The sequence below is a fragment of the Geotrypetes seraphini genome, chromosome 14 (assembly GCF_902459505.1).
Source record: "Geotrypetes seraphini chromosome 14, aGeoSer1.1, whole genome shotgun sequence".
NCBI classification, from domain to species: domain Eukaryota; kingdom Metazoa; phylum Chordata; class Amphibia; order Gymnophiona; family Dermophiidae; genus Geotrypetes; species Geotrypetes seraphini.
This window is the reverse complement of record NC_047097.1, coordinates 4,429,993-4,457,296: the sequence shown is the minus strand read 5'-3', so window position 1 is coordinate 4,457,296 and position 27,304 is coordinate 4,429,993. Positions and strand designations below refer to the sequence as shown.

Sequence of the window (27,304 nt, the reverse complement as noted above, 5' to 3'; positions counted from 1 at the left end):
AGCATCAGAAAAATATCAAGAATGTTTCCCACAGATACAAACTATGAAAAACAAAACCAAACCATGCAGTTCATTTGGTTTTCAGTGTTGAAGTTCACTGGGGTACAAATCTTATTCTTGTTTTAAATACATCTGGCAGTGCAAGCACCTACGTACATTCCCAACTATCTAAGCATGATTAATGCATAGACACATACCTACGGCCTAAGTCAAGGAGGCCCCCACAGATTTGTCAGGTTTACCTTAATCGACAGCTGGCAAAGGGGTAAGCAGCAGCTGGAAAAACTGTTCAATGAATAGTAAATAAACCCTCTGAAATGCAATCCTCCTGAGTTTTGTAACACACACCCTCAGCTGGAATTTGAAAGGGTGACTATACAATATAAATCCAGAAGTTCATCTGCCTTGCCTCCCGCACAGCAGGAGTGATCATTATGCAGCCTGTGGGTTTGCACTGCTTTAGTCGTTGTGCTTGTTTACAGCCTGCTGCCATACTTGGGACCAGTCCCTTATATACTTTGGAGAAATCAGCTAAGGGAGTAAAGGTCTGCGTAAAAGGAGTGAGATTAGAGAATCGGGCAGTGAAACAAGATGTGGATTTTGGAGGGGGGGGTCTGGGGAGTGAGAAGAGGAAGGGAGCGTATACTGTAGTTTGCAAATTACTGATAATTATATTTACTAAACAACATTAATAGCCGTTTTTAGCATGTATTAATGGATAAACATTTCAATGTAAAGAGGTGGTTTGCTCGGCATGTTGGGTAAAGAGAAGGGGGGACTCACAGCTGCACCGACACAGCAATTTCTACTGCGTAAGCATTTAACTGCTTCTCTAGAAATGTACTTAATTTTTGCTGTGAAAACCAGTATTAAAAAAAACAAAACCAAAAAAACCACACCTAATAGAAATGTCCTATATCAATGTTCATTGCACTTAGGGCTTTTACTAAGGTGCACTAGTGCTTTTAGCACGCGCTAACCCTGCGCTAAATGAAAAATACTAACGCAAGCTCTATGAAGGCGTTAGCGTTTAGTGCGCGTGGCATTGTAGTGTGCGCTAAAACCGCTAGAGCACCTTAGTAAAAGGAGCCCTTAGTCTCAATCCCCACTTCTCTGCATTTAAATAAAATTCAGTGTTAACTATTTAATAGACTTAACATTTTTTAAAAAGGGAAACATTTGAACTTGCCTGTTAATTTCCTTACCTTGAGCCCTGCCAGACCAATCCAGACAAGAGGGTTATAATCCCCTGACAGCAGATGGTGCCAGAGAAAATAAGGTAAGAACCAACTTCAAACCCCTTGCAAAGGGGTTGGCGATACCTTCAGCTCCTCACTATCCTATATCAAAACTAACGCTACTGAACGCAATTCTTTTGTTTAGGGTTTCCAATCCACCTCCAAAGCAAAACCTGAAGCAGTACATCATTTTGTAACCACTAACACAGAAATGAAAATTCCATACATCCCTTAAACATACACCTTTCTCTAGAGACAAGCAGGGGGGATACAGGCACACTTAAGTCCTAGACTAATCCTGTGTGTCGGTGATCTCTCCTAGCTACAGTAAACTTTTGACTTACTGGGCATGTTAAGGGATGCCCACCTTCTGAAGCTCCTCCCCTTGCTTTGACAGTTTTTTTTCCTTAGATGCTCCTAACCGACTGCAGTTCTCCCCTCTCTCATATTATGATTTTTTTTTAAAAAAAAAGGCAACAGAAACTCAACTCCTTCCTTCAGGAAAAAATAATCTTTTCAACAATAAACCCCAAAAAAACATAGAACCAACTAGGAGCAAGTTTCCAACAACTGGAAGAACTTTTCAACCGACAGCAGTGTGAGCACCAGGACCCAGCGGACTGCACCCTTTGGCAGAGCAGCAGACCGTTGTACAGCCAGTATGTCTGACAGAAGCTCCCACAGTTGCTTCAACAGCTTCCTTTCCCCAGGGCCCTGTTTTGGCACTGCTGGGGGAGGTAACTGCCGCTGTCCAACATCAGATAGAGGCATCTATCTTCCTGCAGCAAACAGCATACAGAGACTGACAACAGAGCCATCCCTTCACCGTCAGCCAGCACATTGCTGATGTCAGAGGACTCCTCTCTAACTATATCATCCTATCGCCAGAATAAAGAGGAAAAGGCTCTTGAAGGCCTGGTTTTGACCTCGCAGTCCTCACCCTCCACTAGCAGGCCCCCTATCAACAAAAGGTAAGCCTTTGAGGGGCCAAAAATCCAGTCATCCCCTGCCTGTTCCTGGGGCTTCCGGAAAGTCCCAACTTAAATCTAAGCGTTTGCAGGCTACCTTCCCCTCAGGACTCAGGTTCGACAAAGCAAGAAGTGAAATCAGACCTTCATTCAGTCAGCTTCTACCACCCTCCCACACCTAGATTCAGTGGCGAGTTTGGTAGAATCAGGTTTCCAGCTTCGGGACCACTGCTTTCACCCCAAAACAATGAGTCTTGCAATAACTTCTCCTACACAGAGGCTGCAAAGAGCTAAAAATGTAAAGCAACGGGATACTTCTAGGGCAATGTCTAAAACAAAGCTTTTTCCAAGTATACTGAGTAAACAGCAGGTAAGACTACTAAAATAAAGTAAAAAGAAAAAAAGGGGGAACAACAAATTTAACACCTCAATCAACTAGAAAGAGACCCTTCTCTCTTGCAAAAAGTGTGAAAGGTTTTTCCTCAGGGAAAATTAGCACCTTCTCTGCCATTACTTACTCCAGAGCAGGGTAAGGGATAGGTACAAACATATTTCTTATATTTATCACAGCACTGTGTGCAGAACACTGTAGCCTTGATGCAACAGTCTCAAGCATCTATATTTCCTGAGCAAACTGTATTGCCACCTGTTTTAAGTTCTCCATAAACAGCTACAAATAGTGCCTCACCACACTTGGTTTACTAACAACCTTCAGACTTCCTAGCAGCGGGACCAAAGTTATAACCATACTCAATTCAAATTATGTTTTCTGGAGGATTCTATTGCATGCTTAAGTTTTTAAAAATTGATATGTTAATCCTCTTCAGTGCAGACTGTTTTCCAGACTTTGGTAAAGACACTAGGTACTTGGTACAAACAGTTTATGAAGAGAAATTGTGTAAATGAGGGATATCATTTGCTGAAGCTACAAGACAGCAGACTTTAATATCTATCTATATACACTTACACACACACTACTGATACCAGAATTCTGCACAGACTTGTCATCTCCCGGTCCTGCTTCTGACCCGACAACCTCCCCTTCTCCTTCACAGGTCTGACTTCCGATCAAACCCCCTCTCCGTGTAGAGCCGGTTTCTCTTACCCACAGGCCCTCCCAAAGCAGCAGCAGCAGTCAGCAAGCAGAGACAATGCTGAAAAAAAGGCTGCTTGCGGCCGGCCCCACGAGGGCCTTCTCCTTTGCTGTATCATTTCCGTAGGGGGTTCAGAGTCTCTCAAATACATTTTTGAACAAGAGCAAATTATGAAGAGGTTGATATTGAATGAGTACAACCCAGATATAGTTTCTATTTCTGAAGTAAGTGTTATACTTAACACAATAGAGCTTTTCATTCCTTCTGCAAGAAAACCTGTTTTTCAGCTCCAGTATGAGCACAAGGTGAAACATAGACCTAGCATAGGTCTCTGTTGGCCAGATCGGAAACATCAGCCAGGATATCATCTCTGAGATCAGAAGTATTAAGTCATCAACAGACAGCAAGAAAGGCTCCTGCAGGCCCAGTTTTGGCCTCGTAGTCCTCCCTCTCCACCAACAAGCCTCAAACTTCATCTAATGGTAAGCCTTCTAAAGCCCATAAATCCTTCCGTTCCCCATTTAACCTCTGGGCACCTACTAATACCCCTCATCCCCACATTCCACTTTTGGCAATAGAACTGTCTCTTCTCCTTCAGAATGCTTCAGTAGAGAAGGCACTCAGGCTTCTATTCAATTTTTCTTCCTAATTTCCCCCCCAAATTAAAAAAATTACAGTGTCTTAATCCCATTCTAGATCTCCATTCACTCCAGGCTTACCTCAAGAGTGGGAAAATTCATTGCCAACCATCCTCCCTCTTCTGAGACTAAGACTGGCTGGCTGCTGTAGATCTCAAAAGATGCCTACACCCACATACCCATTCATCCCACCTACAGGTAGTTCCTCCGCTTCAAATTCCTCAACCACCAGTTGAAATGCAAGGACTGCCCTTTGGCTTCTCTTCCGTGCCATGTTTTCACAAAAGGCCTAGCAGTGCTAGCAGCCCATCTGTGCAGGAACCACTATTTTGTTTTTCCTTACCTGAACGATTGGCACCTGGTGTCACATTCCACGGAATGCTTGCTTCTCACTCTACAGGTTGCCTCTTTATCCAGCCTATGATCCCTAGGATTTGTTAACTACTGAAGTCATCACTTGCTCGCATTCATAAGAGCTCACATAAAACATCACAGCATGTGCCTACCTACCCAAGGAGAGACAACAAATCATCATAGCTCTCTGCAACCACCTAAGCAGTTCTACACATCTACCTGCATGCCACATCTTGCACCTGCTAGGTCACATGGCAATATCTATCTCCCTGGTAATGCATGCGGTCCTTGCAGTGATGCTTCAAATGCAACTGGAATCAGCAAACTCAGACACTCTCAAGTCCGATTCCACTACCAAATTCAGATTCTCTTCAATGCTGGATTCCACTCTCCTTCTATAAAACGAGTTGCCTGTTCCAACTTCTGCCTTAACTTACCAATACAAAGGACAAAGCCAACACAGCCTGGTGAGCACATTTCAGTCCCCTCAAGATCCAGGGTCATTGGGACCTAGCAGAGCTATGTCTTCACATCAATCACCTAAAACTATGCGCTATATTCTACGTCTTGTGAATCTTCTATCAATCCAGACAGACAGACAGACAACTAGGTAGCAATATTCTACATCAACTACCAGGGAGGTTCAGGATCCCTACTCCTCTGCAGGGAGGCATACCACTTCTGGCGCTTTGCTCTGTCTCTCCAAGCAGTTTACATACCATGTCAATCAAATGTATTAGTGGATTCACTTGGTCGCATACTCAAACCTCAAGAGTAGTCCCTGTTTTTATTTATGTTCTACCTTTCTATTCTGCACTCTCCAAAGTTCTAGGTGGATTACAACAGACATACACAGCATTAAATGAAACAATAGACAATGAACAGTTAGTAATAATTAACAAAAACACTGAACCAAAACAGTTAAGACAGTGGGTACACTCATGAAGACCCCATAGGCACAAAAAACTGTTCCGGGAGACTGTTCCATGTATCTACCACCCTTTCTGTAAAAAAAAAAGTATTTCCTTAGATTACTCCTGAGCCTATCACCTCTTAATTTCATCCTATGCCCTCTCATTCCAGAGCTTTCAAATGAAAGACTCGACTTATGCGCATTTACACCATATAGGTATTTAAACGTATATCATATCGCTCTTCTCCCACCTTTCCTCCAAAGTATACATATTGAGATTTTAAGTTTGTCCCCATATACCTTATGATGAAGACCACGCACTATTTTAGTAGCCTTCCTCTGGACCAACTCCATCCTCTGCTTTTATCGTTTTGAAGCTGTGGTCTCCAGAATTGTATACAATATTCTAAAATGAGGTCTCGCCAGAGTCTTCTACAGGGGCATCAATACCTCCTTTTTTCCTTCTTGCTATACCTCTTCCTATGCACCCTAGCATCCTTTTAGCTTTTGCCATCTCCTTTTCATCCTGTTTGGCCACCTTAAGATCATTATATACAATCACACCTAGTCCCGCTCTTCTGTTGTGTACATAAGTTCTTCACCCCTAAACTGTACCATTCCTTCAGGTTTTTGCATCCCAAATGCATGGCCTTGCATTTCTTAGCATTAAATTTTAGCTACCAAATTTCAGATCATTCTTCAAGCTTCGCTAGGTCTTTCTTCATGTTATTCACGCCATCTGGGGTGTCTACTCTATTGCAATTTTTGTATCATCTGCAAAGAGGCATATCTTACCCGACAGCCCTTCAGCAATATCGCGTATAAAAATGTTAAAAAGAACAGGTCCAAGTACAGAACCTTGAGGCACACTGGTAATATCCCTTTCCTCAGAGCGATCTCCATTGACCACTACCCTCTGTAGTCTTCCACTTAACCAGTTCTTAACCCAGCCCATTACTTTGGGGGCCTATCCCAAGATCACTCAGTTTATTTATTAGATGTCTGTTTGGAACAGATGTCAAAAGCTTTGTTAAAATCTAAATACACCACATCTACCACACACCCTCTATCCAATTCTCTGGTCACTCTGTCAAAGAAATTGTGGATTACAGGACCAGATTCACTAGAGGTAGGTCTTGTCAGACAAGAGTTTCTCAACATGTGGTACAAGTACACTTATGGGTACGCGAGCTGCTTGTTGGGGGTACGCTGCACTGCGTGGGTCTCCCGCCCCCTTCCTTCTTAATCACCGCTGCCAGGGATCCCATGCCCTCCTTCCTGCATTCTCCCCTCTGCTGAAGCCAACCCGGGTCAGCTACGTGCAAGAGTCACTGTGCGCTGTCCCAGCAAACAAGTGCCACTGAAGACAAGAAGGAGCAGTCAAGCTGGAAGGACGACAGTTGAGGTAACTGGGATCCCTGGATGACCAGAAAGGCCTCCCTCTGACATCAGCTTTGACATCGGAGGGAAGCCCTTGTGTTGGCTTCAGCTGAGGGGGGCATGCCCAGCTGGATGGCCCTAAGGGAACAAGTAAGGGAAAGAGGGGATGGGATCAGACAGTTTCCAGGAACAAATTTTTTTCCCCGTCATTCTCTAATACTGAGCCTCTACAACCTCTCTCTTTGAACCAGGCTTACTGAGGGTTAGGCACTAGGCCAGCATTCCTCCCCTCAAGGGTCACTTGTGGAGTACGATCTCTAAGAAAGTCCTCAGATTTCCTTATACAATTATGATGAAATAGTTTATTTCTTTTTGATGATACGTTGTATAGTCAAGATTCAGGAGTAGCGATGGGTTTCATGATGGCCCCTTCTGTAGCTTATGGCTACTTTTGAAGCACAATGAGTATGTCAATCTTCCTGTAAAGAAGACATTATAAAAAGGAGTACGCTTCATTGATGTGCTTTTTCTTTGGAAACGTACTAAGGAACGATTACTATATTTTGTGGACTGGCTGAACAGACAACATGAGAAGGAAGAGTTTACTTTAGAATGTAGCCGCCCTTCTGAAATTTATTTTTTAGAAGTAAAAATTCAATTTAATGATGGGGTATTTTCAACTTAAATTTTTAGAAATCAAGGGCGTTTTACAAAGCCACAAGCAACAGCCCCAAAGCCCTTTAAATCTCTATGGGCTTCGGGTCCGTTACCACGCTGCAGCCGCTAGCATGGCTTTGTAAAACAGGTTCCAACAGATGAAAAAAGTAGCAGAGAATTTCTAAGTTTCCATCCTGTACCTTTAAAATCTATCTTACCTTTCTCTCAGTTTTTACAATTATGCCATATGTGTTCAACAGATGTAGAATTAAAACAACAAACAATTAATGAATAGATTTTTTTTAAATCGAGGATATCCTGAAAAAAGTGAGTGACATATAAAAGAGCATTTTATAATAACAGAGAGCTACTGTTTCAGTCCAGTTTAAATACAAAAAAAAAAGCAGATGAATGTGTAACTTGTGTATTGTTTTGGCATTTGCATGGAACAGTTTTCAAATTTCAAGGATTTTGAAAAAGCATTGGTGACTATTGACAACAGATTATGCATGTCAAGTACAGAGCATACCGGAGAAGCAGAAATCTCAAGGAGATGCTATGCCCTTCTATAAATCCATTGAGGGCAATTAAAACAAGAGGACATAGTGTGTAACCTGTCAAACGTACGAGGTGATGGGTACAACAGATGTATTTTTAAATCCAGTGGATGGGAGAAGTTATACATTATGATACGACACGGATGGTAAAATGAAAAGGGTCGTATATAGCATTTGTTGCCTTTGTACTAAAATTTATATATTGGACAAATATCAAGAAGATTGAATGTGAGGTTGACAGAACATAAAAGTAATATATTTGGACAACAGATGGGAGCTCCTTTTCAACAGTTTTTTGGATTTAAGAGTTGTAGTACTGGATTGTATATTACAGAGGAGGAGATGAGGGAATTTTTAAAAAATAACTGGCACAAAAAGAACAATGGATTTATAAATTAAAAACAGTGGAACTGCTGGGTTTGAATATTAATATTGAATGGCAACATTTTTATTAAATTGAAAATGTAATCTAGGAATCAATATAAGGTGGATTACGTGACAGTCATTGATTGGCTGCTCTCTCTGCTAGAGTTAATAAATTGTGTTGGCTCTATCTTTGAAGCAAACAAACGAAAGAGCTGTGAATGTTACTCCACTGGTAATCTATGAAGGAACTCTTTATAAATAAGTTGTTTGTGGGTTTTGAGGAGAATTTTGAATAATTCACTGTTTTGTTTGCAGAATCAAAAGAGCCAATGCTTCAGTTAACTGATGCAGCAGTAGTGGTGCTGCTGCAAAAAACGCACACCACGTCAGAGTGTGACAAGCGGCAGATTGGAGAGATGATCTAACAGCGTGTAAAGAGCTGGGGAAAGGCTGCTCCATTTTCAAGATAAGCTCCTTGTGATATATTGAGAGAGAACATATTTAAGAAATGGCATTAAATACTATGAACTTTGAATAGTAGGGGTGGAAGAAAATGCATTGAAAAAAGTGGATATAAGGCAAGAATTGAGTTTTTATAATGGTTGCTGTGTTGAGAAAAGAAGAGACAAAAAAAAAAAAAAGTTTAGTTCTTTGCAACTGTTGCTGATAAAGGTTGGATGTTGCTCTTTAAGTTGAAATGAAAGTTGGGCTAAAATAAATTTTGAAAAAAATATATTTTTTAAACAGTGAAATAAATCTTGGATGAAAGTTTTTGTTGGAAGGATGGGGAGGTTTTTATGCCAATGATGGAGGTTTGAGGTGGCTCAAAAAATCTGTGGGCCTAATATTCTGAGGCTTTTCCTACCTCAGCATGAATATACCGGTAAATTAGAAATTAAAATAAAGTAGAATAAATTGAATTTAAACAGCAGTATGAAATCCTGTTAAGTGGGTTTATTTTTGTGTGATAGATTTTAAGGCCTAAACACATAATTATTGGAGAAAATTAGAGCATACCAATTGGTCAATAGTATTGGAGTCCACTGCATAATTTAAACTACTTTTGGCTGCAGAAGAACATCAGCAAATATTTCATTTCTGAAAGATAATCCATACCATGCAATATACGGTTTATGGGCAAGAAAAACATTTACAAATGTAAAACCTTTTTATCAATTGTTTCAGAGACCATTACAAAATATCCCTACGAGCGCAAAGGAATCATTCATTTAAACACCTCAAACAAAGTAGTTTTCAATACTTTCTTGAACTTTTGTAAATCCAGTATTGGTCCTATCAATTTGTTCCATAATGACACCCCTGCGATTGAATTTGCAGATACCCTTGTGTTTTCTTAGTGTGCTCATGAAAACTCATTTAGTGACAATAGTATTGCCTCTTCTGATCTTAAATATCTAGAAGGCAGACAGTGTCATTACTTGTGTTAGATACCAAGGAATGTTATAATGAATAACCTTAAAAAACAACAAAAGAATTTTGAAAAGGATTCAAAATTTGACAGGCAGCCAATGGAGTTTTTGTAACCATGGGGTAACATGCTCAAAATTGACAGGCTTGCACCTGTTTTAAAATGATATTGTGATATAACCACACAGAACGGGTTCATAGACAACGGCGTGAAAGACAAAAGCGCGTGCCAACAATTGAGCGCAGCGCTCACCGCCACGCCACTCTAAATTACAGTTTTTAGGGGCTCCGACGGGGGGGTTTGTTGGGGAACCCCCCCAGTTTACTTAATAGACATCGCGCCGGCGTTATGGGGGGTTGTAACCCTCCACATTTTACTGTAAACTGAACTTTTTCCCTAAAAACAGGGAAAAAGTGAAGTTTTCAGTAAATTGTGGGGGGTTACAACCCCCCACAACGCGGCGCGATGTCTATTAAGTAAAGTGGGGGGGTTCCCCCACGCCCCCCCCCCGTCGGAGCCCTAAAAACAGTAATTTAGAGCGGAATGGCGGCGCGCGCTGCGCTCAATTGTCTGGGCGCGCCTTTGTCCCGGCGCGCTTTTGACCTGACACCCACAGAATGTGCTGGCCCATGATTTCTACTAGGTCTAGGAAGGAATATTGGCAGCAGGGTGGTGACAGCAGGCCCATTATTTTATTTCTGTGCCATCAGAGTCATGCGAGTGGTAGTGGGGGCCTAGGTCTGCAGCTGGGCTGGATTAAGATAGTATGCATCCAGTTAGCCTGCGATGATCACCTGTACCAGTTAATTTCAGGAAAGTAGAGGGGCAGCATAAGAGCTGGCTGCTAGTGCTACATTACAGGGAGCAATATCAGGTCTGTGGGGGTCATTCCTGCAGGCACTGACAGTGAACCCCAAAATAATAGGACTATGCAGCAGCTGAGGTGGTAAATAGCATATCTGGCTGTTGGCAGAGAACTGGAAGATACTAGCCAGACCAGGATAAAGGGTCTTTGGAAAAGGTAGGAATGGCTAAGCTAGGGAAGATAGGAAAGGGTGACAGAGACACTAGAAGACAATATTGGAGGATAAAGTAGCAAGCACAAGGGGAGAGCAAGTGTTATAGTGGAGGCTGCCAATCCTCCATCAAGCCATGGCTCTCTGCTACTGTGAATTCTAGTTCTGTAGCTCCTGATGGGTGAGAAGTTGTATAACCCAGGCTTAAGATACCAGATGTTAATAGTGGTTATTTATTCAGCCTTAGGTAATCTCATCTGACTTTCTTTGCGATCAGAATCACATTGTTTTCAAAAGTGAGCTCTTTTTATATATCATGGGATTCTTTTGTGCAGCTTCACTGGATCTCACCGAGTGCTATTAGCATTAAGCAAACCTTGCTTCTCTAAAAGAGCTGCTCCCCAGCCATTATTTTTAAGAACAGTTAATTCAAGAAACTCTGTATTGCATTTGTGAGTTGACCGTGTTGTATTTAAGTTACCGGCCACCCAATCTGAAGCTCACTGCACAAATGTCCAAAACTACTAAACACTAATACTTTGCAACAAGTCAGGTTGACTTGATGAATGTTCACTTACATTAGCAGCATCAAAGATCTTCATAACAGCAGAGGAAATTTCCGGTCCAATGCCATCACCAGGAATTAAAGTGACCGTGTGTACCTAAGCATAAAAATAGGTTTTAAATCCCCCTTCATGTTTGAGAAAAAAATAAATAAAAATTCCACAAGTGGGATTTTGGGAGGCTGCATCATCCACTTCTTCAACCATCTAATCTAGTCTAGGGTTAGAACTAGCCATCTTAAAAAATGTCTTGCTGAGCTGCTGTCCTCCAGCATCCAGATCTTTTATTCCAATCACTGGAATCCCAGCAGGGGGAGGGAGATTTTATATACTTACATCACTAGAAAGGGTTCTGTTGATTGGCTTATGCTGTTTTATGCCCCCCAGTAACCGACTGACCTGTATAAAAATATACCAAGAAAAAGTAAAAGTACACATTATGTATCACAACAAAAGTGAGAAACTGAAGAATTCCAAGAATGCTAATAAGCAGTGTAGCAAATTAAAGGATTATGTCATTCATTTCACAACATAACAGCTTTCAGCACAATAAACTTCAAAATTAATATTGCACAGGCTGAACACAAAAGATTAAGGTAGTGTCTCAAACTTTCTTAGCTCCAGCACACTAAATGGAGCAAATGTTTTTCGCAGCACATTATAATTGAAATGATAATATTGCAAAAACAACAAAAAATTAAATTTGAGAGTTATTTATTTAAAGTGGGTAACTGGAACAATGATGAAACTAAAGCAGATAGAATAGAATTGCTAATCAGTGCGATGGATGTGTAAGTTTTAGAGTGCAAATTAACTCAAAAACAAGGCTTGATAGTCTACAACACGGATCTCAAAGTCCCTCCTTGAGGGCCGCAATCCAGTCGGGTTTTCAGGATTTCCCCAATGAATATGCATTGAAAGCAGTGCATGCACATAGATCTCATGCATATTCATTGGGGAAATCCTGAAAACCCGACTGGATTGCGGCCCTCAAGGAGGGACTTTGAGACCCCTGCTCTACAAGCAAACATGCATTTCATCATCCACCATCTGCAGTTGTTCTCTTTGTTTCAATTTAATTTCTGTCAGAGCTGAAAAATCCAAGTTTGCAAAGATAAGATCATCCAAATGGTAACAAAGTTTTGATAACTACTACATAAAAAATAAAATTACTTGCCGTTAGTTTTCAGGGACCAATCACGTCAAAGAATGATGCTTATCTGGGCGGTTATATCCTTATGCACAGACTCTCTTAACACCGACTCTTGTGTATGCAACTTAAATGTTATCTGTTCTAGTGTATACTTATAAGGGAATCTCTCATGGCATACCCAGAATCTGTTCAGGTCCCACAGCTATGCCATGGCACACAGTAGTGCTTAAGTGGTTAGACAGTCAGAGCCACAATCAGGAAATCCATGGCACATGTTACACCCTCATTAAATACTGAGCCCCAAAACTCATTTTTAAATGAGATGCTCTATCTTTAGTAAGGTTAGTCTTTCTATGCTGGCTGTATATCCCAGGATTCAATGGTCGGGGGATGTTTTTCAAAAGCCATATATAATAAACTTTCCAGAAGCACCTGAAAATTATTATTTTTCAAGTTTCTGGAAGCACTGATTGTGCCCTATGAACCCGGAGGACCTAACTCCAGTGATGGGCCCATTATGAAGTTCACCGTCTATGAATGATACCAACAGACGTACTCACCACATATCAATATGCATACCCAAGACTGACCTCTCCAGCAAAGCATAACGAAGGCCGGATGCTTATAGGCACAATGAAGGTGGTGGAACATTAGGTCCAAATGTTTCTAGTACAGCAAAATGTGCACTTTTTTGGAACCACTTTTGGGCCCATATACTCAAAACTTCCCTGTGCCTTTAACAATCCACACTAAACCAGTTTTAACCTGTTAAGCGATGAAGTATTTCAGCTATCTATGCCCCAAATGGCTAACTGCTGTCTTTTCCATGGCTTGTGGCAGCCTCCGATGATCATATGTAAAAAGACTACATACAATATGCTTAACAGTATTAAAACGAGCACTCCGATTGATGTCCAGATGATGCACTAAATGAACCGCCAGTTTTTTAAATGTGCCATTAATGTTTAAAAAGAAAAAACAACAAAAGTTGTGCATGTGTTACAATTCCGGTCCCCATAAAAAAAAATAAGAAAAAAGTCATGAAAAGACACCCCCAAACTTTACAGAAAAAAAAATTAATAGGAGGGAAGCCCACTCCCTCCTGCCTCAGCCACCTGGACCCCCCCACACCCTCAAAATTGAAAATCAGCAGGAGGGATGCCCGGCCCTGCAAAACCCACCACATACCCCTAAATTGAAGATCAGCAGGAGGGATGCCCACTCCCTCCTGCTGGCAAGACTGCCTTTTCAAAATGGCAGGCCTTCCCCTTCCCTGTGCACCCTGAGATTCACTGGGAAGGGCCTAAACTCTGATTGATCCAGGTGTCTAAGGCCCTTCCCATAGGAGCCTTTAGCATCTGAACCAGTCTTAGGCCCCTCACTTTGAAGACAGGCCTGCCGGCAGGAGGGAGTGCTGATCTTCAATTTAGAGGTACGCGGGAGAGGAAACCTGGTGGCAGGAGGGAGTTGGCATCCCTCCTGCTGATCTTTAATTTAAAGGTGGGGTCTGGGTGACTGAAGCAGGATAGAGTGGCCTTCCCTCCTGCCATTTTATTTTTAAGTTTAGGGGTGTGTGGGGGAGGGGGATGATGACCTGGAATGACATTTTTTTTTTTTTTTAATGGGCACAGATGTTGTGCATGTGTAACAAACATACAACATCTCTGAACATTAAAAAACAAACAAACACAAACAAAAATGCTACTCTTCTTGCCCCAAAGAGCTGAGCCAAAAAAACTCCAAAAATACTCTCCCCTTTGCTGGCTTGTTTGCTTCTGTTGCCGCTTATGGCCGAATGACTGCTGTCCGCTCAACGCTACAAGTTCCTGAGGAAGGGGCCCGGAGTCTCCGAAACCGGGCTGGTAGAACCTGACTTTGGCAGTGGGTTCTTGTGCCCCGCCATTGTTTTCACCTACGGACTATGTCTGCAAGCTAAGTCTGCTTTATTTTTTCCTGGGAGTCGGCTGGGGGACTTTCAGAGAATCTTATTCTGTCTTTACTTTAGCACTGTGAAAATGTGATTTATTATCATCACTTATTAGGTTGTTCACTGATTTATTTGGTTTGTGCACAGTCAGAAGGAAGTGCAACCAGAGACTCATGAAATCACCAAAAAGCAAAGGTAGGAAAATGATTTAATTTTCAATTTAGTGATCAAAATGTGTCTGGTTTTGAGAATTTATATCTGCTGTCTATATTTTGCACTTATTTGTCTATTTTTCTATAGTTGTTACTGAGGCGACATTGCATTTTTTCAAGTCATCTGCCTTGACATCTTTGAAAACCCTCCAAATATAAATGATAATTAACATTTTCTCTGCATACAGTGTGCTTTGTGTTTTTAAAATTTTGTGGTTACCATTATGTATTAATAAGATTATATTGTGTGTATATGAAAAATGGATGGAAGAAATTGCATTACAATTAGTATTATTATTATTATTATGGGGGTGGAGTCAGGGGCGGAGTTTGACTGGGGGTACTCGGTGGTATTTGTTAGGCTTAGGGGGGTACTTGGCTAGAAAAGGTTGAGAAACATTGTACTAGACGCTGTTACCAAGGAGGGAATAACTACTAGAGACAACTTCATGCAGGCTTTTCTGAATGTGCTGGACCAATATCCTAAACTGGAAGTAGACATACCACTGGCGAAGTCCTACTTAGCACAGTTTGCAGCCCATGCCATTACTGCAGAATTGGTAAGCATTTCTGAGCTGGCATAAGCACTGGTATCGAATCCACCCTACACCAGATTTTATTACAACAAAAAAGTTGTCCTCCATACTCAACTGAAATTTTTACTGAATGTGGTCTCAGAATCTCATCTTAACCAGTTTGTTTTACCCATTTTCTTTCCAAAACCACAAGCACATCCTGGGGAGTCAGCTCTCCATCCCCTGGACTGTAAAAGAGCTCTTGCCTACTACTTGGATCAAACCAAATCACATAGGGCTATGACTCAACTATTTATTTCCTTTGACCTCTTTGACCTTAACAGATTGGGGGTTCCAGTCACCAAGAGGACTATTTCATGCTGGCTAGAAGATTGCATATTTTTTCATATTCTCAGGCTGGGCTGACACTAGATAGCCTGTTACTGCTCACAGAGTAAGAGCTATGGCAACTTCTATTGCTCACTTGTGCTCCACTCCCACACAAAAGACATTATTTGGTCTTCAGTTCACACATTTACTTCCAATTACTACTTAGATCAGTGTATTGCAAACTGTGTGCCCTGGCAGATTCCATGTGTGCCACAAGATGCCGGTGAGGAGAGGCACCAGCACCTGCTGCTTACAGGATGTGCCTCTCGTGGCGAGAGGCATGTCCTGCAGTCAGTAAGCCAGCGCTTCTCCTCACCTCTCCTTCTGCAGCACCCCTCCCCCCACAGGCGGTAATAGGAGGCTCAGCGCCGTGGCAGGAGGATATCCGTGCATATGTGTGACATCATCGTATAGATGTCCGCGCACTTCCGGGTGCCCTCCAGCTGCAGCCCTGAGATTAATGTCACAACTTAAAAAGTTTACGACACACTGGCTTATATCAACATTCTAAACTAGTTTGGTCAGGCAGTTCTCAAAAAAATGTATTCTCTCTTTAAAAAAAGTCTTCTCTCCATCCTCAAGGATTCACCAGCATCAGGACAAGTTATAGTGACCCTCTTCCAAGAGGCATAAGTCTGACACCTTGGAAGTCCCATATGTGAGAATATACTGCTTGCTTGTCCTTGGAGAAAGCATAGTTACTCACCTGTAGCAAGTGTTCTCCGAGGACAGAAGGCAGATATTCTCACAATCCACCCACCTCTAACTGGTTTCTTAGCTTCTGGATGGAACTAAAGTTCTTGTGAACTGACATTGGGCAAGAAGGCACATGCACCGTATGAACAGTGCTCTAGTTTTAAAGTGACCGTACATTTTGGTACATGTCCATGCACGAGAATATCTGATTGCTGTCCTCAAAGAACTCCTGTTACAGGTGAGTATCTATGCTTAATACTCCATCCACCATGCATGTTGGAAGACCCCGAGTGCTCAAAATTATGTCTTTGCTTTATCTACATCCCAACAGCCACCAAGAAAAATTAAACAGACTTCAAGAAGCTCCTTGTAGTCTTCCCTTGGATGCATAAAGTTGCATTTTCCTTCCAAAGGACTGATATGTCTACAACAAACATATCATCCGCAGGAATCTCATTTGAATCCTGGTCTATGTTTGGCCAATTTTGCTGGAATCTTTTGAATACCACAATATCTGGTCCTTCACTAACTCCAAATAGTTGGTTGAAGACACTTCCATCATATGATTGTTGATAAGTGAGCCACGCTAACTCTTGTTCTACTGATGATTCAATGAAGGTGTACACATCGTTCTCTATGTTTGTATTACATGCAGTGGCATCAAACACCTATCCCCAGACTCTCTGGGAAGACTCCACTTATCCAGTACTGTAAGACAGGCATCAGCTTGCTGTTTGCCAGTTCCACGGACAATATTTGGAACTCTGAGCAATCTCTCTTCTCCATTGCCAGTGAGTGACAAGTACTGCAATTCTTTTGACCATTTGTAATGTCCAGTAGGAGTTTTCCATCCCATGCAGCAGTAATGGAGTTTCTGTTGTTTCATCAAAGAATTCATCCTTGAGTAGCTGCCTCCTCACGGTTCTTGCACCATGAATGCCAGAGCGAGCTTCTTGACAATGTCATTTCATGTATATCATGGCCAAATGCTTTGGCAACAGCACTAATGACAAATGTGGCATCCCTGGCTGGCAAACTAACATGTTCCAGCAACTTCAGAATGTGCAAGCGTGTTCACCTTTGGCCATTTTAACTGAGAATTAGAACAAGGGCTTCTGTTGACTTCAAAATCAGCATATGAATTTGAGACTTCTACAGTCTGTGAATTTTGACACATCAAGGACAAGATCAAAAATATATATGTTGTATTGGCATATATAGTATATGTTTATATTATTGGGCAAACTAGTCTAACTGTCATCTACTATGGATTTCCATATTCTTTTACCAGACCCTAATACTTTTCCTTTTATTTGGGGAGGGGGGGAGAAAGGAAGAGATAACTAAAGCATCAGACCCATGACTAATGATGGGCTGCTACAGCAGCCACTTACTAAAATATTAATCCTCCCTTTTCTCCCAGTTAAAATTGCTTAGCCAAGTTTACATTGTATAATTAATTAACCAGATGTTAATTAGATACTACAGGCAAGGCACACCACATGTTTGACACGCCTGAGCTAAAAGATATAGAGTAACTGCATTGCACCTATACTAAGACAAAGAACACTATAGAAAAGGTGTAAAATAAAGCCAAATAGCTGGACTAGTAATTTCTGGTATTAAAGCTTGCCCTTCCAACAGCTCTAAATTGGACAGCTTAGTTTACTGACTAATCACGATTATCAGTTGAATACAGCAGTTTTCAAGGTGTATCTTTATAAGGGCCAACTGTACCGAATTGGAACAGTGCAAATTATGTGAATAGGTAAAGGGGGGGTCATTAGCTTTCCTCCCTCTTTATTTTAATGGTTATAACTATAATTTTGTTTTTACACGTCCATATTTAAATTTTTGCTATGCTCCAAATGTCTTGAAATACTTTTAGCATGCACTTCTTGGAGAGGTAAGGATAAAAAAAAAAAAAATCATCTGCAGCAGCATCAACACAGGATAGGTTCGGCCGCTAAAACCGTGATTACACCCCCGCAGTAGCGATGCAAGTGAACAACTCCTAGCAGGTAAGGCTGGGAGGCACATCAGCCAACAAATGGAGAGCGAGACATCACCCAGCGCATGGAGGGGAGGGGAGAAAACCCTGCGGGGGAGGAGGAGCAATTCCACCGTTCCCGCAACACAGACCATTCTGCGGCCTCCATCTCTCAAGGTTATCCCTCCTGAACCAAAGGGAGAGAGTGCGCGCGCACCACAGCTCTACCAGCCGCAAAAAGAGAACGCAAAGCGCGGCGAGCCCGCGAGGGCACCGCCCAGGACTCCGACTCCGCGTGGATATTCTCCCCAGGCCTACGAATAGGAAAGGCCCGAAAAGATCCTACCGGCAGCAGCGCCGTCTCCTTAGCAACCGACTAGCCAACCCACGACCTCCGAGGGCGCTGCTGCAAAACCACGCAACCCCCGCACGCTGCGGCTGCTCTTACCATCGACCTCCAAGTGAAGCCGCCCGCCATCCCGGCCTCCCACGCGAGCTACCAGCGACGGGAATTCGCAAGCACGGCACCAACCAGCAACGCAGGCAACTTCAGCGCCACTCGACGCTCCGCCTCCACACGCCAATGCCACGCCCATCCGAGGCGTAAACCCCGCCCCGCTTACTGAAGCCCCTGAACTGCCGTCTCTGTTCCCGCCCTATTAAGTCTGGGATGGGGAGTGGGGTTGACGTTGGTACTCTGTTAGAAAAGGCGAAAGCTAAGGGAACTGAACGTGTTTTGCAAGGCTGATACCGCAAAATCTTCCACTATAGGATATGCAGGGTGGATAAATTAGGATTGATGCTGTGTCTGTTCATTTTAAAAGTAGAAAGGAAAGGAAAGGAAAATAAGTAGTATCTTAAATACATTTTGACTGCTCTTTGAAGACAAAAACTTACTTCCTCCGTCCCCACGTGAGAATATGAGCAAAATATGAAGTTTCAAGGGGAAAAGATGACACCCAAGGGGAGTGTGTGGTTAGAACTACAGTCTCAGCACCCATGCTGCTTCTTGTGACACTGGGCAAGTCACTTAGGCCTAGATTCTCAAAAAAAACACGTTAAATCACAACAGGCCATTCTGGTAGTGATTTAAAAAAAAAGCGAGCCATTCTCCCAAAAACGCTCATGCAAATGAGGTTGGTGGAGAATAGGGAGGACTCACTAAATTTGCATGTGCCCATCACTGGTGATAGCGACGGGCACATGCGCAGAATAAACGCAAAAAGAAAAAAACCAAAAACACAACAGCAGGAAAGATGCCCACTCTCTTCTGCTGCTAAGTGACACCCCCCTCCCCCCAGCAGCGGGAGAGATGCCCATTCTCTCCCGCTGCCATGCAACAGCCCTCCATGCTTCCAACGAGCGGCACCTTCTTTCCCTTACTTTGATTTAGATGGCTGACCAGAGGGATGCCTACTCCCTCTGGCCAGCTGGCCCGCCTCTTCAAAATGGGCCTTTCCCTCCCCGGTACATCCTGGGATGCACTGGGGAGGGGCCTGAGGCTATGGTTGGCCCAGATGCATAAGGCCGCTCCCATAAATCAATCAGAGCCTCAGGCCCCTGTAGGGGAAGGCTCATTTTGAAGAGGCAAGTCAGCTGGCTGGAGGGAGTAGGCATCCTTCCAGTCAGCCATCTAAATCAAGGTAAGGGGGAGAGGGTGAATGGCAGCAGGAGAGAATGGACATCTCTCTTGCTTCTGGGGGGAGGGGTTGCTTGGCGGCAGGAGAGTGTGGGCATCTCTCCCACTGTAGGGGGGTGTTGTATGTCAGTGGGAGAGAATGGGCATCTCTCGGGGGAGGGTGTCACTTGGCAGGAGACAGTGGGCATCTCTCTCGCTGCCGAAGTTTTAAACAGTGCTGTCACTGTACTGGCACCCCTAAACCAGTCGCTAATTTTTGTTGCCAAAAGCCAACACCGCTCTTAGAGAATGGCTCGGTGATTTTAAAGAATCCACCGGAGTGCTCATTTTAGTGTTGAAGAGCCTATTTATGAGTACATGTCAATGTCAGAGACTGCTAGAAAGCTCGCTAAAGACAGAGATAAGCCAAAATGCATGCAGGCTAAACTGTCGGAAACTAGTTTAGTGACCGTGTTAAAATTTTGAGAATCTGGCCCTTAATCCCCCATTTGTCCCAGGTAGAGTGTGAGCCCACCAGGCCAGATAGGGAAAAATGCTTGAGCACCTGAATGTAAACCACTGAGGCCTAGATTCTAAAAAAAACAAAACCCCAAAACGTGTTAAAAATCATCGGGCTGAGTGTGTCTCTTTGCTCGCAAATGTATGTTACAATCTTGAACTGGCTGTAAACCTCTGTCCTTTTGGGGCTGAAGATCTCGGGTACATAGTTTGGCCTCTTGGGAGACTCACAAGGCAGTGGGTCACCCTCGTAAATGCTGCTACTTTTTACTTGTTTGGGGAGCCTATTTGGCCTCCTTATCTCCTCGTGGTCGTAGCCTGCTTTTGAACCCTCTGTCATAGCAACCAGGAGTGCATCATGTTTTTGCTCAGGATTGGATAATGCTTTTTTTTTTGGTGGGGGGGGGAGACCTCTGCTATTGTCCAGGGGCCACAAGAGTACGGGTCTCTGGAGTGTTACTCATATAAATGAGGTGGGCGGAGAGTAGCAAAGACTCGCTAAATTTGCATATGGCTATCACTGGTGATAGCGATGGGCACTTGCACAGAAAAAATGCAAAAAAAAACAAACAAACCCCCAAACACACCCACAGCGGGAGAGATGTTCAATCTTTCTCACTGCCAACCAACAACCCCATCCCCCCTCAGCAGTGGGAGAGATGAAACTCAGGAAAAGGGATATTCTCATATTTGGAGGAAGATGAAGCTCCAATTTGTGATCCAATTGTATGTTTCTACTAGAGAATTGTGTACAAGTCAATGACTTCTAGTTCTATGTGGAAGTGGCAAAAAAAAAAAAGAGAGAACAATTCACCCATTGTGGGTTTTTCATATGCAGGGCCCAAAATGTTGACATTTGTTTTCCTATCTTTATTGAAGACCTGTCTGGTAAAGCGTTTAACCAGACAATTTGGTAAGCAGGAGTGGCTGCAGTGTGTATGAGACTACATTTCACACAGTGCTTTGCTGACACACTATGGCAGGAAATAACTGCAGCATTGCAGTTCTATGAAGTGAGAATAACATGAAACACATCTTAGTCCAGGGGTCTCAAAGTCCCTCCTTGGGGGCCGCAATCCAGTCGGGTTTTCAGGATTTCCCCAATGAATATGTATGAGATCTATGTGCATGCACTGCTTTCAATGCATAATAATTGGGGAAATCCTGAAAACCCAACTGGATTGCGGCCCTCAAGGAGGACTTTGAGATCCCTGTTTAGAGCTATACTATAAACTAGTAGGAGGCTGCCGGGGACAGAACAGTGCTCGCATGCCCTCCAGTATAGGCCTTCAGCGTAGTTTCTCCCCTATCTACCAGAACCCTTCTATTTTGGTAGATGCCTTGGTTACCATTTTTTTTACTTTTCCTCTTACAATCTTCTTTCTTTTTTTTGTAGGATGTCTAGGGCTACCTTCATCCCTTAGTGCAGGGATGTCAAAGTCCCTCCTTGAGGGTCGCAACCCAGTGAGGTTTTCAGGATTTCCCCAATGAATATTCATGAGATCTATTAGCATACAATGAAAGCAGTGCATGCAAATAGATCTCATGCCTATTCATTGGGGAAATCCTGAAAACCCGACTGGATTGCGGCCCTCAAGGAGGGACTTTGACACCCCTGCCCTAGTAAGAGGCAAGTATTGATCCACAATGTGACTAACCCCCTCGTCTACGAAACTGCGCTAGCAGTTTTTAGCATGGCGAGCTGTGCTGAATGGCCTGAGCTGCTCCCGATGCTCATAGAGTTCCTATGAGTGTCGGGAGCAGCGTGGCTCTCTGCGCTACAAACTGCTAGAGCAGTTTAATAGAAGAGGGGTATACTTTGAGGCCCTTTTATTAAAGCTTAGTGTGCACTAAAGGACATTAGCGTGCTTTTAAGTGCCACATGGCTCATAGATATAAAATAGGATACTCAGCATAATGTGCACTAAGCTTTAGTAAGGAGCCCCTTGGAGTAGTGTATGCGGTTCTGATTTAATTTGCCACTCATAATCCACTTTTCTGGGGAGCTCTTCCTCCAGTGAACAAAGAGAAAATAAAAAACAAAACAGTTTATACAATTGAAGAAAAACATTGCACAATATGATGGAATAATTATATTGCAACAATAAAATTAAATATAGTAATACAATACACAGCATAGTTTACATTTAAACAAAAACATAAAATAAGATACAGAATCCCACATTTTCATGTCTGAGCTCAGGCTAAGTAATTTAAAAGAATACCTAGTTATCAGGTTTCTTAAAAAAATGTTTCTACATTTATCAGATAACTGGATTCTAACCTTAACTCCAGAGGAAGACTATTCCATATGGTATGGGCTACACCAGAAAATGCTCCAGGACCAGATGAATGCTCAGATTTGCACACATCCCCCTGAACAATATTTTTTTAAACATACCGATGCGCAAATATAACCTCTGGTGGTAGTATCATGAAACTTCCTCTAGGGGCTCACTGGTGCCATTTTGGAAGAAGGCACCAGCAAGGACAGGAGAATCTATGGATTGCTCCTGCAGGAGGGTGGGGTGGCCACCAGGAAAGCCCCTAGGTTAGAGGTGGGGGTCTGGTTAAAGATTGCACAAGGGAGGAGCCCAAAAGGGCTTTTCTGCTGGGAGGTGCTCCAGCAACTGCTTTTAATGATAGGTGCTGGTCCTTTTAAGAGGTGGCCCGAGAGTATCAGGCTATGTAGCTTGACAGTCAAATAGTCTTGAGTGCTGCTTGCAGCATTATTATTTTACCATGGGAGTCCGCAACCTACAGTACTGAATTCTGCAGGCTGGTGACTCCACTGGGAAATCAAAATGTGGTAAAAGCACAGTGTTTACAGCTCTTCAGTATTATCTTTTAGACCCTGACATTCACATAAAATTCAACATGTAGTTTTTATTTGCATTCACAATCTATCTAGTATTGCAAGGGGAATTTGGAATTATTTGCATTCTGTTTTCCCGTTATTTAAATGTACCCTGAGCTGCTTAGTACCATTAGCCTTTAGGACAACTTCTCTATCAGGATATTCTAATTTCCTTTGACGATATCTCTTTCTCACCAATGCATTTTGAGTGACTGTCAATTTTTTTGCATGAACTAGTTTTAAAGTTGTTCATTCTCTTTATTAAAAATGTTAGTGTCAGCAGCTGGATTCTACTTTGGTTAAGGAAGAAACCATCCTTTTCAAAATAAGCTCCCCTTTCTCCTTAATTTTGTCTAGTTCCTATCATATAAAAGTGCCCAAGAGCTGGCCTCGATGGGCGACTATAACAATGGGCTGGATGGCCCAGGTTGGTCGCCCATGGAGAAGCAGCTCATAGGCGATAGGGAAAGGGGGAGGGTATGCTGTAGGAAGAGCAGGGCATGATGGAAGGGGGATATGTAACACGTGCCTCTGAGGTACAGGGTTCTTTCCTGTCCCTCAGAGGCAGCTTTCCTTCCCACCCTCCCCTTTTGCATAGGAAGCTCATTTTGGACGTGGGGTGCCTGGGGATGTCGCAGCAGTGGTGATCCCGAGCTACAAGGTTTGGCTCCTCGGAAGATGAGTGGTTATATGGTAGTGTGATCAGCTGAGCGGTGACATCATGGAGCATGTTACCTAGAAAGGGTGACATGGAGGTACATGCCTATCCCCACAGGCTCATCCGGGGATGAGCCGGTAGGGGAAAGTGAGCTCAGGGGAGTGAATGTGCTTTTAGGCACGTGTCAAGGAAGAGGGGCATGGGGGTCCATGCCACCCCCAAGGCTCTTGCTGTCATGGCGGGGTCAGGTGGAATATAATTTTGATTTGTCAAATTATACTGTTTTGTAGCTTGGGAGGTGAAGCAATTGTTAATTGCTTTATTTGTTGTCCCAATAAACAAAGCTGTGGCCTGGTTATTACCATCAATAGAGTCTGTGGTTTATTTATGGTTGACATTACTGATGAGGTCATACGAGATTTGATTAGCAAGAAAGCGAGGAGGTTTGGTGAACAACAAGGTAAGGGGGAGATGGGAGAAGTGACAACTTGGCCATTCCAAATCCATATGTAATTAAATCCCTCTTTCCTGCATTGCCATCTTATCCATGCATTAATACTGCATGGATCAGACGACAGCCTAAATTACTTTAGTGCTTAGCCTGCTTCTAGGGTCCTGAGTGTGACTCTGATGCTCAATTATCCCGGAGAGTTCCTGCAAGTGCAGGAATCAGTTGCAGTAAGCATTCGGTTTGAGATCAGGGAGGTATCCTGCAACATACTATGAATAACAATCATTGATATGAATAGGATTGTACATGCTGTTGGATACCTCCCTGATCTCAGACCAAGCACAAATCAAGTCCTCCAGTGTACTCTGAATGAGTGCTGCTATGGACCATTAGTAGACTGCATCAAATACTCTTGGCCATGAGCATAAAGTTCTGTTGCACGAGAAGCTTTTGGAAAATTTTTTCAGTGCAGCCTGAACCAAACTTGGCATTGGCTGAACGTTTGCTAATCAAACTCATTTCTGAGATGAATACCCTGCAGGTTCTGGATTTTAATTTCCTATCTAAAAGCCTACAGGTCCCCCCCCCCCCCCCACTACATCTTTCTGTGTTGGTGACTGCATGTTCCACAAAAGCTGGCTTCACCCAAATACTCTCTAAAATTCTAACTAGGTGGCCCACAAGGTCTACCACATTTGCATCAGACCAGGCTAGTATCTAGTGATCCTCCAACTCACCAGTCACCTAGCTATCTACATTCCTAATAATCAAATTGCCAACTACAGTAGCAGTCCTAACCCTTTCCTCTTTGGGGGAAGGGGAAAAACGCGGACCTCACGGACCTCGCAGATCTAAAACTACACGTCCTTAAAAATGTGAGGTCTGCGCCACTTATGAGGTCCCTGCCACTTTTAGTCTCTGGCTCTGACTGAGCTCTATGACAGATCCTAGCATAGGGAGGGAAAAGCATTAGGATCTGTCAGAGTTAAATTATCATAGAGCTCTGTCAGAGCCAGAGACTAAAAGTGGCAGGGACCTCAAAAGTGGTGCGACCTCACATTTTTAAGGATGTGACGTGCAGTTCAGATCCGTGAGGTCTGCAAGGGAGCCGGGGGCCTGAGCTGAGCTGCAGGGAAAGCGAAGGCGGACTTGTCAATGCACGGACCTCAGATTTTTAAGGACGTGCGGTTTAAGATCCGGGAGGTCCGTAAGGTCCTCATTTTACCCCTCCCCCCTCTGGCACACACCTCTAGAGAAAATTCCTCAGTTTGAGGTGATGCTGCATCATCTGAAGGACAGATCATAGCTGCAAGATAGCTTCACCTTCTTCCACCTGATTTTGCTTCTTCAAGGCAGCATAGAGGCTGCCAGACTGGAGGTTGGATTGCTCTACTCTGTCTTTGAAGATTCTCTCTCTCTCTATATATATATATATATCTCCCTCAGCATCTCCTACTCACTTATTCTAGTCTCCAGAGATTGAATTTGTTCTGAAGGCCAGAAGCTCTTTGCCCCAGGTGCATACATACTACCTCTCATTAACTGGTAGAGAATCACACATATGGTACTTAGGGCTCCTTTTACGAAGGTGCGCTAGTGTTTTTAGCGCACGCATCGGATTAACACGCGCTATAGCGTGCGCTAGCTGATAATCTACCGCCTGCTCAAAAGGGACGGTAGATGCTAGTGCGTGCAGCCATTTAGCGCACCTTTGTAAAAGGAGCCTATAGTGAAAAAGAATGAGAAGCCTCTTCTCACTTCTGGACTGCTGTGTACATTTGAACATATCATTTATTTATTTATTTTCCAGGTTTATAAACATCCTTTCCAAAGAGGCTTACAAAAATCAGAAATAATTACATTCAAATAAGATAAATAGACTGGAAATGCAAAAAAAAAAAATAAAAAAATAAATATATATATATATATATATATATACAATGGAGAAATATCACAACTATTTAAGCAAATGAAGCCTAGAATAGCCAGGAAATTATCATTAAAAGCTAAACTATTCCAATGGTTTGGAACTACATAGAAGACGGCTTTGTATTTTATAACCTTTAAAAACAGTACCAGGAATCTGAATTGCTAAAGTTAATCCAATCTAAGTTCCTTGGTGTAAAACAAGGTTTGGTTTCATGTAGACCAAACTGTAACAGTGTGACAAGTGTCCGAAGGATGCTGGGCTGTATAAAGAGAGGCGTAGCCAGTAGAAGGAAGAAGGTGTTGATGCCCCTGTACAGGTCATTGGTAAGGCCCCACTTGGAGTATTGTGTTCAGTTTTGGACACCGTATCTGGCGAAGGACGTAAGAAGACTTGAAGCGGTCCAGAGGAGGGCGACGAAAATGATAGGAGGCTTGCGCCAGAAGATGTGTGAGGAGAGACTGGAAGCCCTGAATATGTATACCCTAGAGCAGGGGTCTCAAAGTCCCTCCTTGAGGGCCGCAATCCAGTCAGGTTTTCAGGATTTCCCCAGTGAATATGCACTGAAAGCAGTGCATGCACATAGATCTCATGCATATTCATTGGGGAAATCCTGAAAACCCGACTGGATTGCGGTCCTCAAGGAGGGACTTTGAGACCCCTGCCCTAGAGGAAAGGAGAGACAGGGGAGATATGATTCAGACGTTCAAATACTTGAAGGGTATTAACGTAGAACAACATCTTTTCCAGAGAAAGGAAAATGGTAAAACCAGAGGACATAATTTGAGGTTGAGGGGTGGTAGATTCAAAGGCAATGTTAGGAAATTCTACTTTACGGAGAGGGTGATGGATGCCTGGAATGCGCTCCTGAGAGAGGTGGTGGAGAGTAAAACTGTGACTGAGTTCAAAAAAGCATGGGATGAACACAGAAGATCTAGAATCAGAAAATAATATTAAATATTGAACTAAGGCCAGTACTGGGCAGACTTGCACGGTCTGTGTCTGTGTATGGCCGTTTGGTGGGGGATGGGCTGGGAAGGGCTTCAGTGGCTGGGAGGGTGTAGATCGGCTGGAGTAGGTTATAACGGAGATTTCAGCAGTTGGAACCCAAGCACAGTACCGGGTAAAGCTTTGGATTCTTGCCCAGAAATAGCTAAGAAGAAAAAAAATTTAAATTGAATCAGGTTGGGCAGACTGGATGGACCATTCGGGTCTTTA

The 27,304-nt window shown here is 43.0% G+C and overlaps 1 protein-coding gene across 1 annotated transcript in view; it reads right to left on the bottom strand.

The window, feature by feature from the left end:
• The window catches only part of IDH3A (isocitrate dehydrogenase (NAD(+)) 3 catalytic subunit alpha), a 59,485-nt gene extending 40,795 nt beyond the window's left edge, over positions 1–18,690 (bottom strand). The window contains exons 1-3 of the mRNA XM_033920350.1: positions 18,505–18,690; positions 11,510–11,572; positions 11,189–11,272 (exon numbers count right to left, since the gene is read on the bottom strand). Of these exons, the coding sequence (XP_033776241.1) occupies positions 11,189–11,272; positions 11,510–11,572; positions 18,505–18,534 (177 nt within the window). The 5' untranslated portion in view covers positions 18,535–18,690. The remainder of the gene's footprint in view (positions 1–11,188; positions 11,273–11,509; positions 11,573–18,504) is intronic.
• Between the last annotated feature and the right edge of the window lie 8,614 nt (positions 18,691–27,304).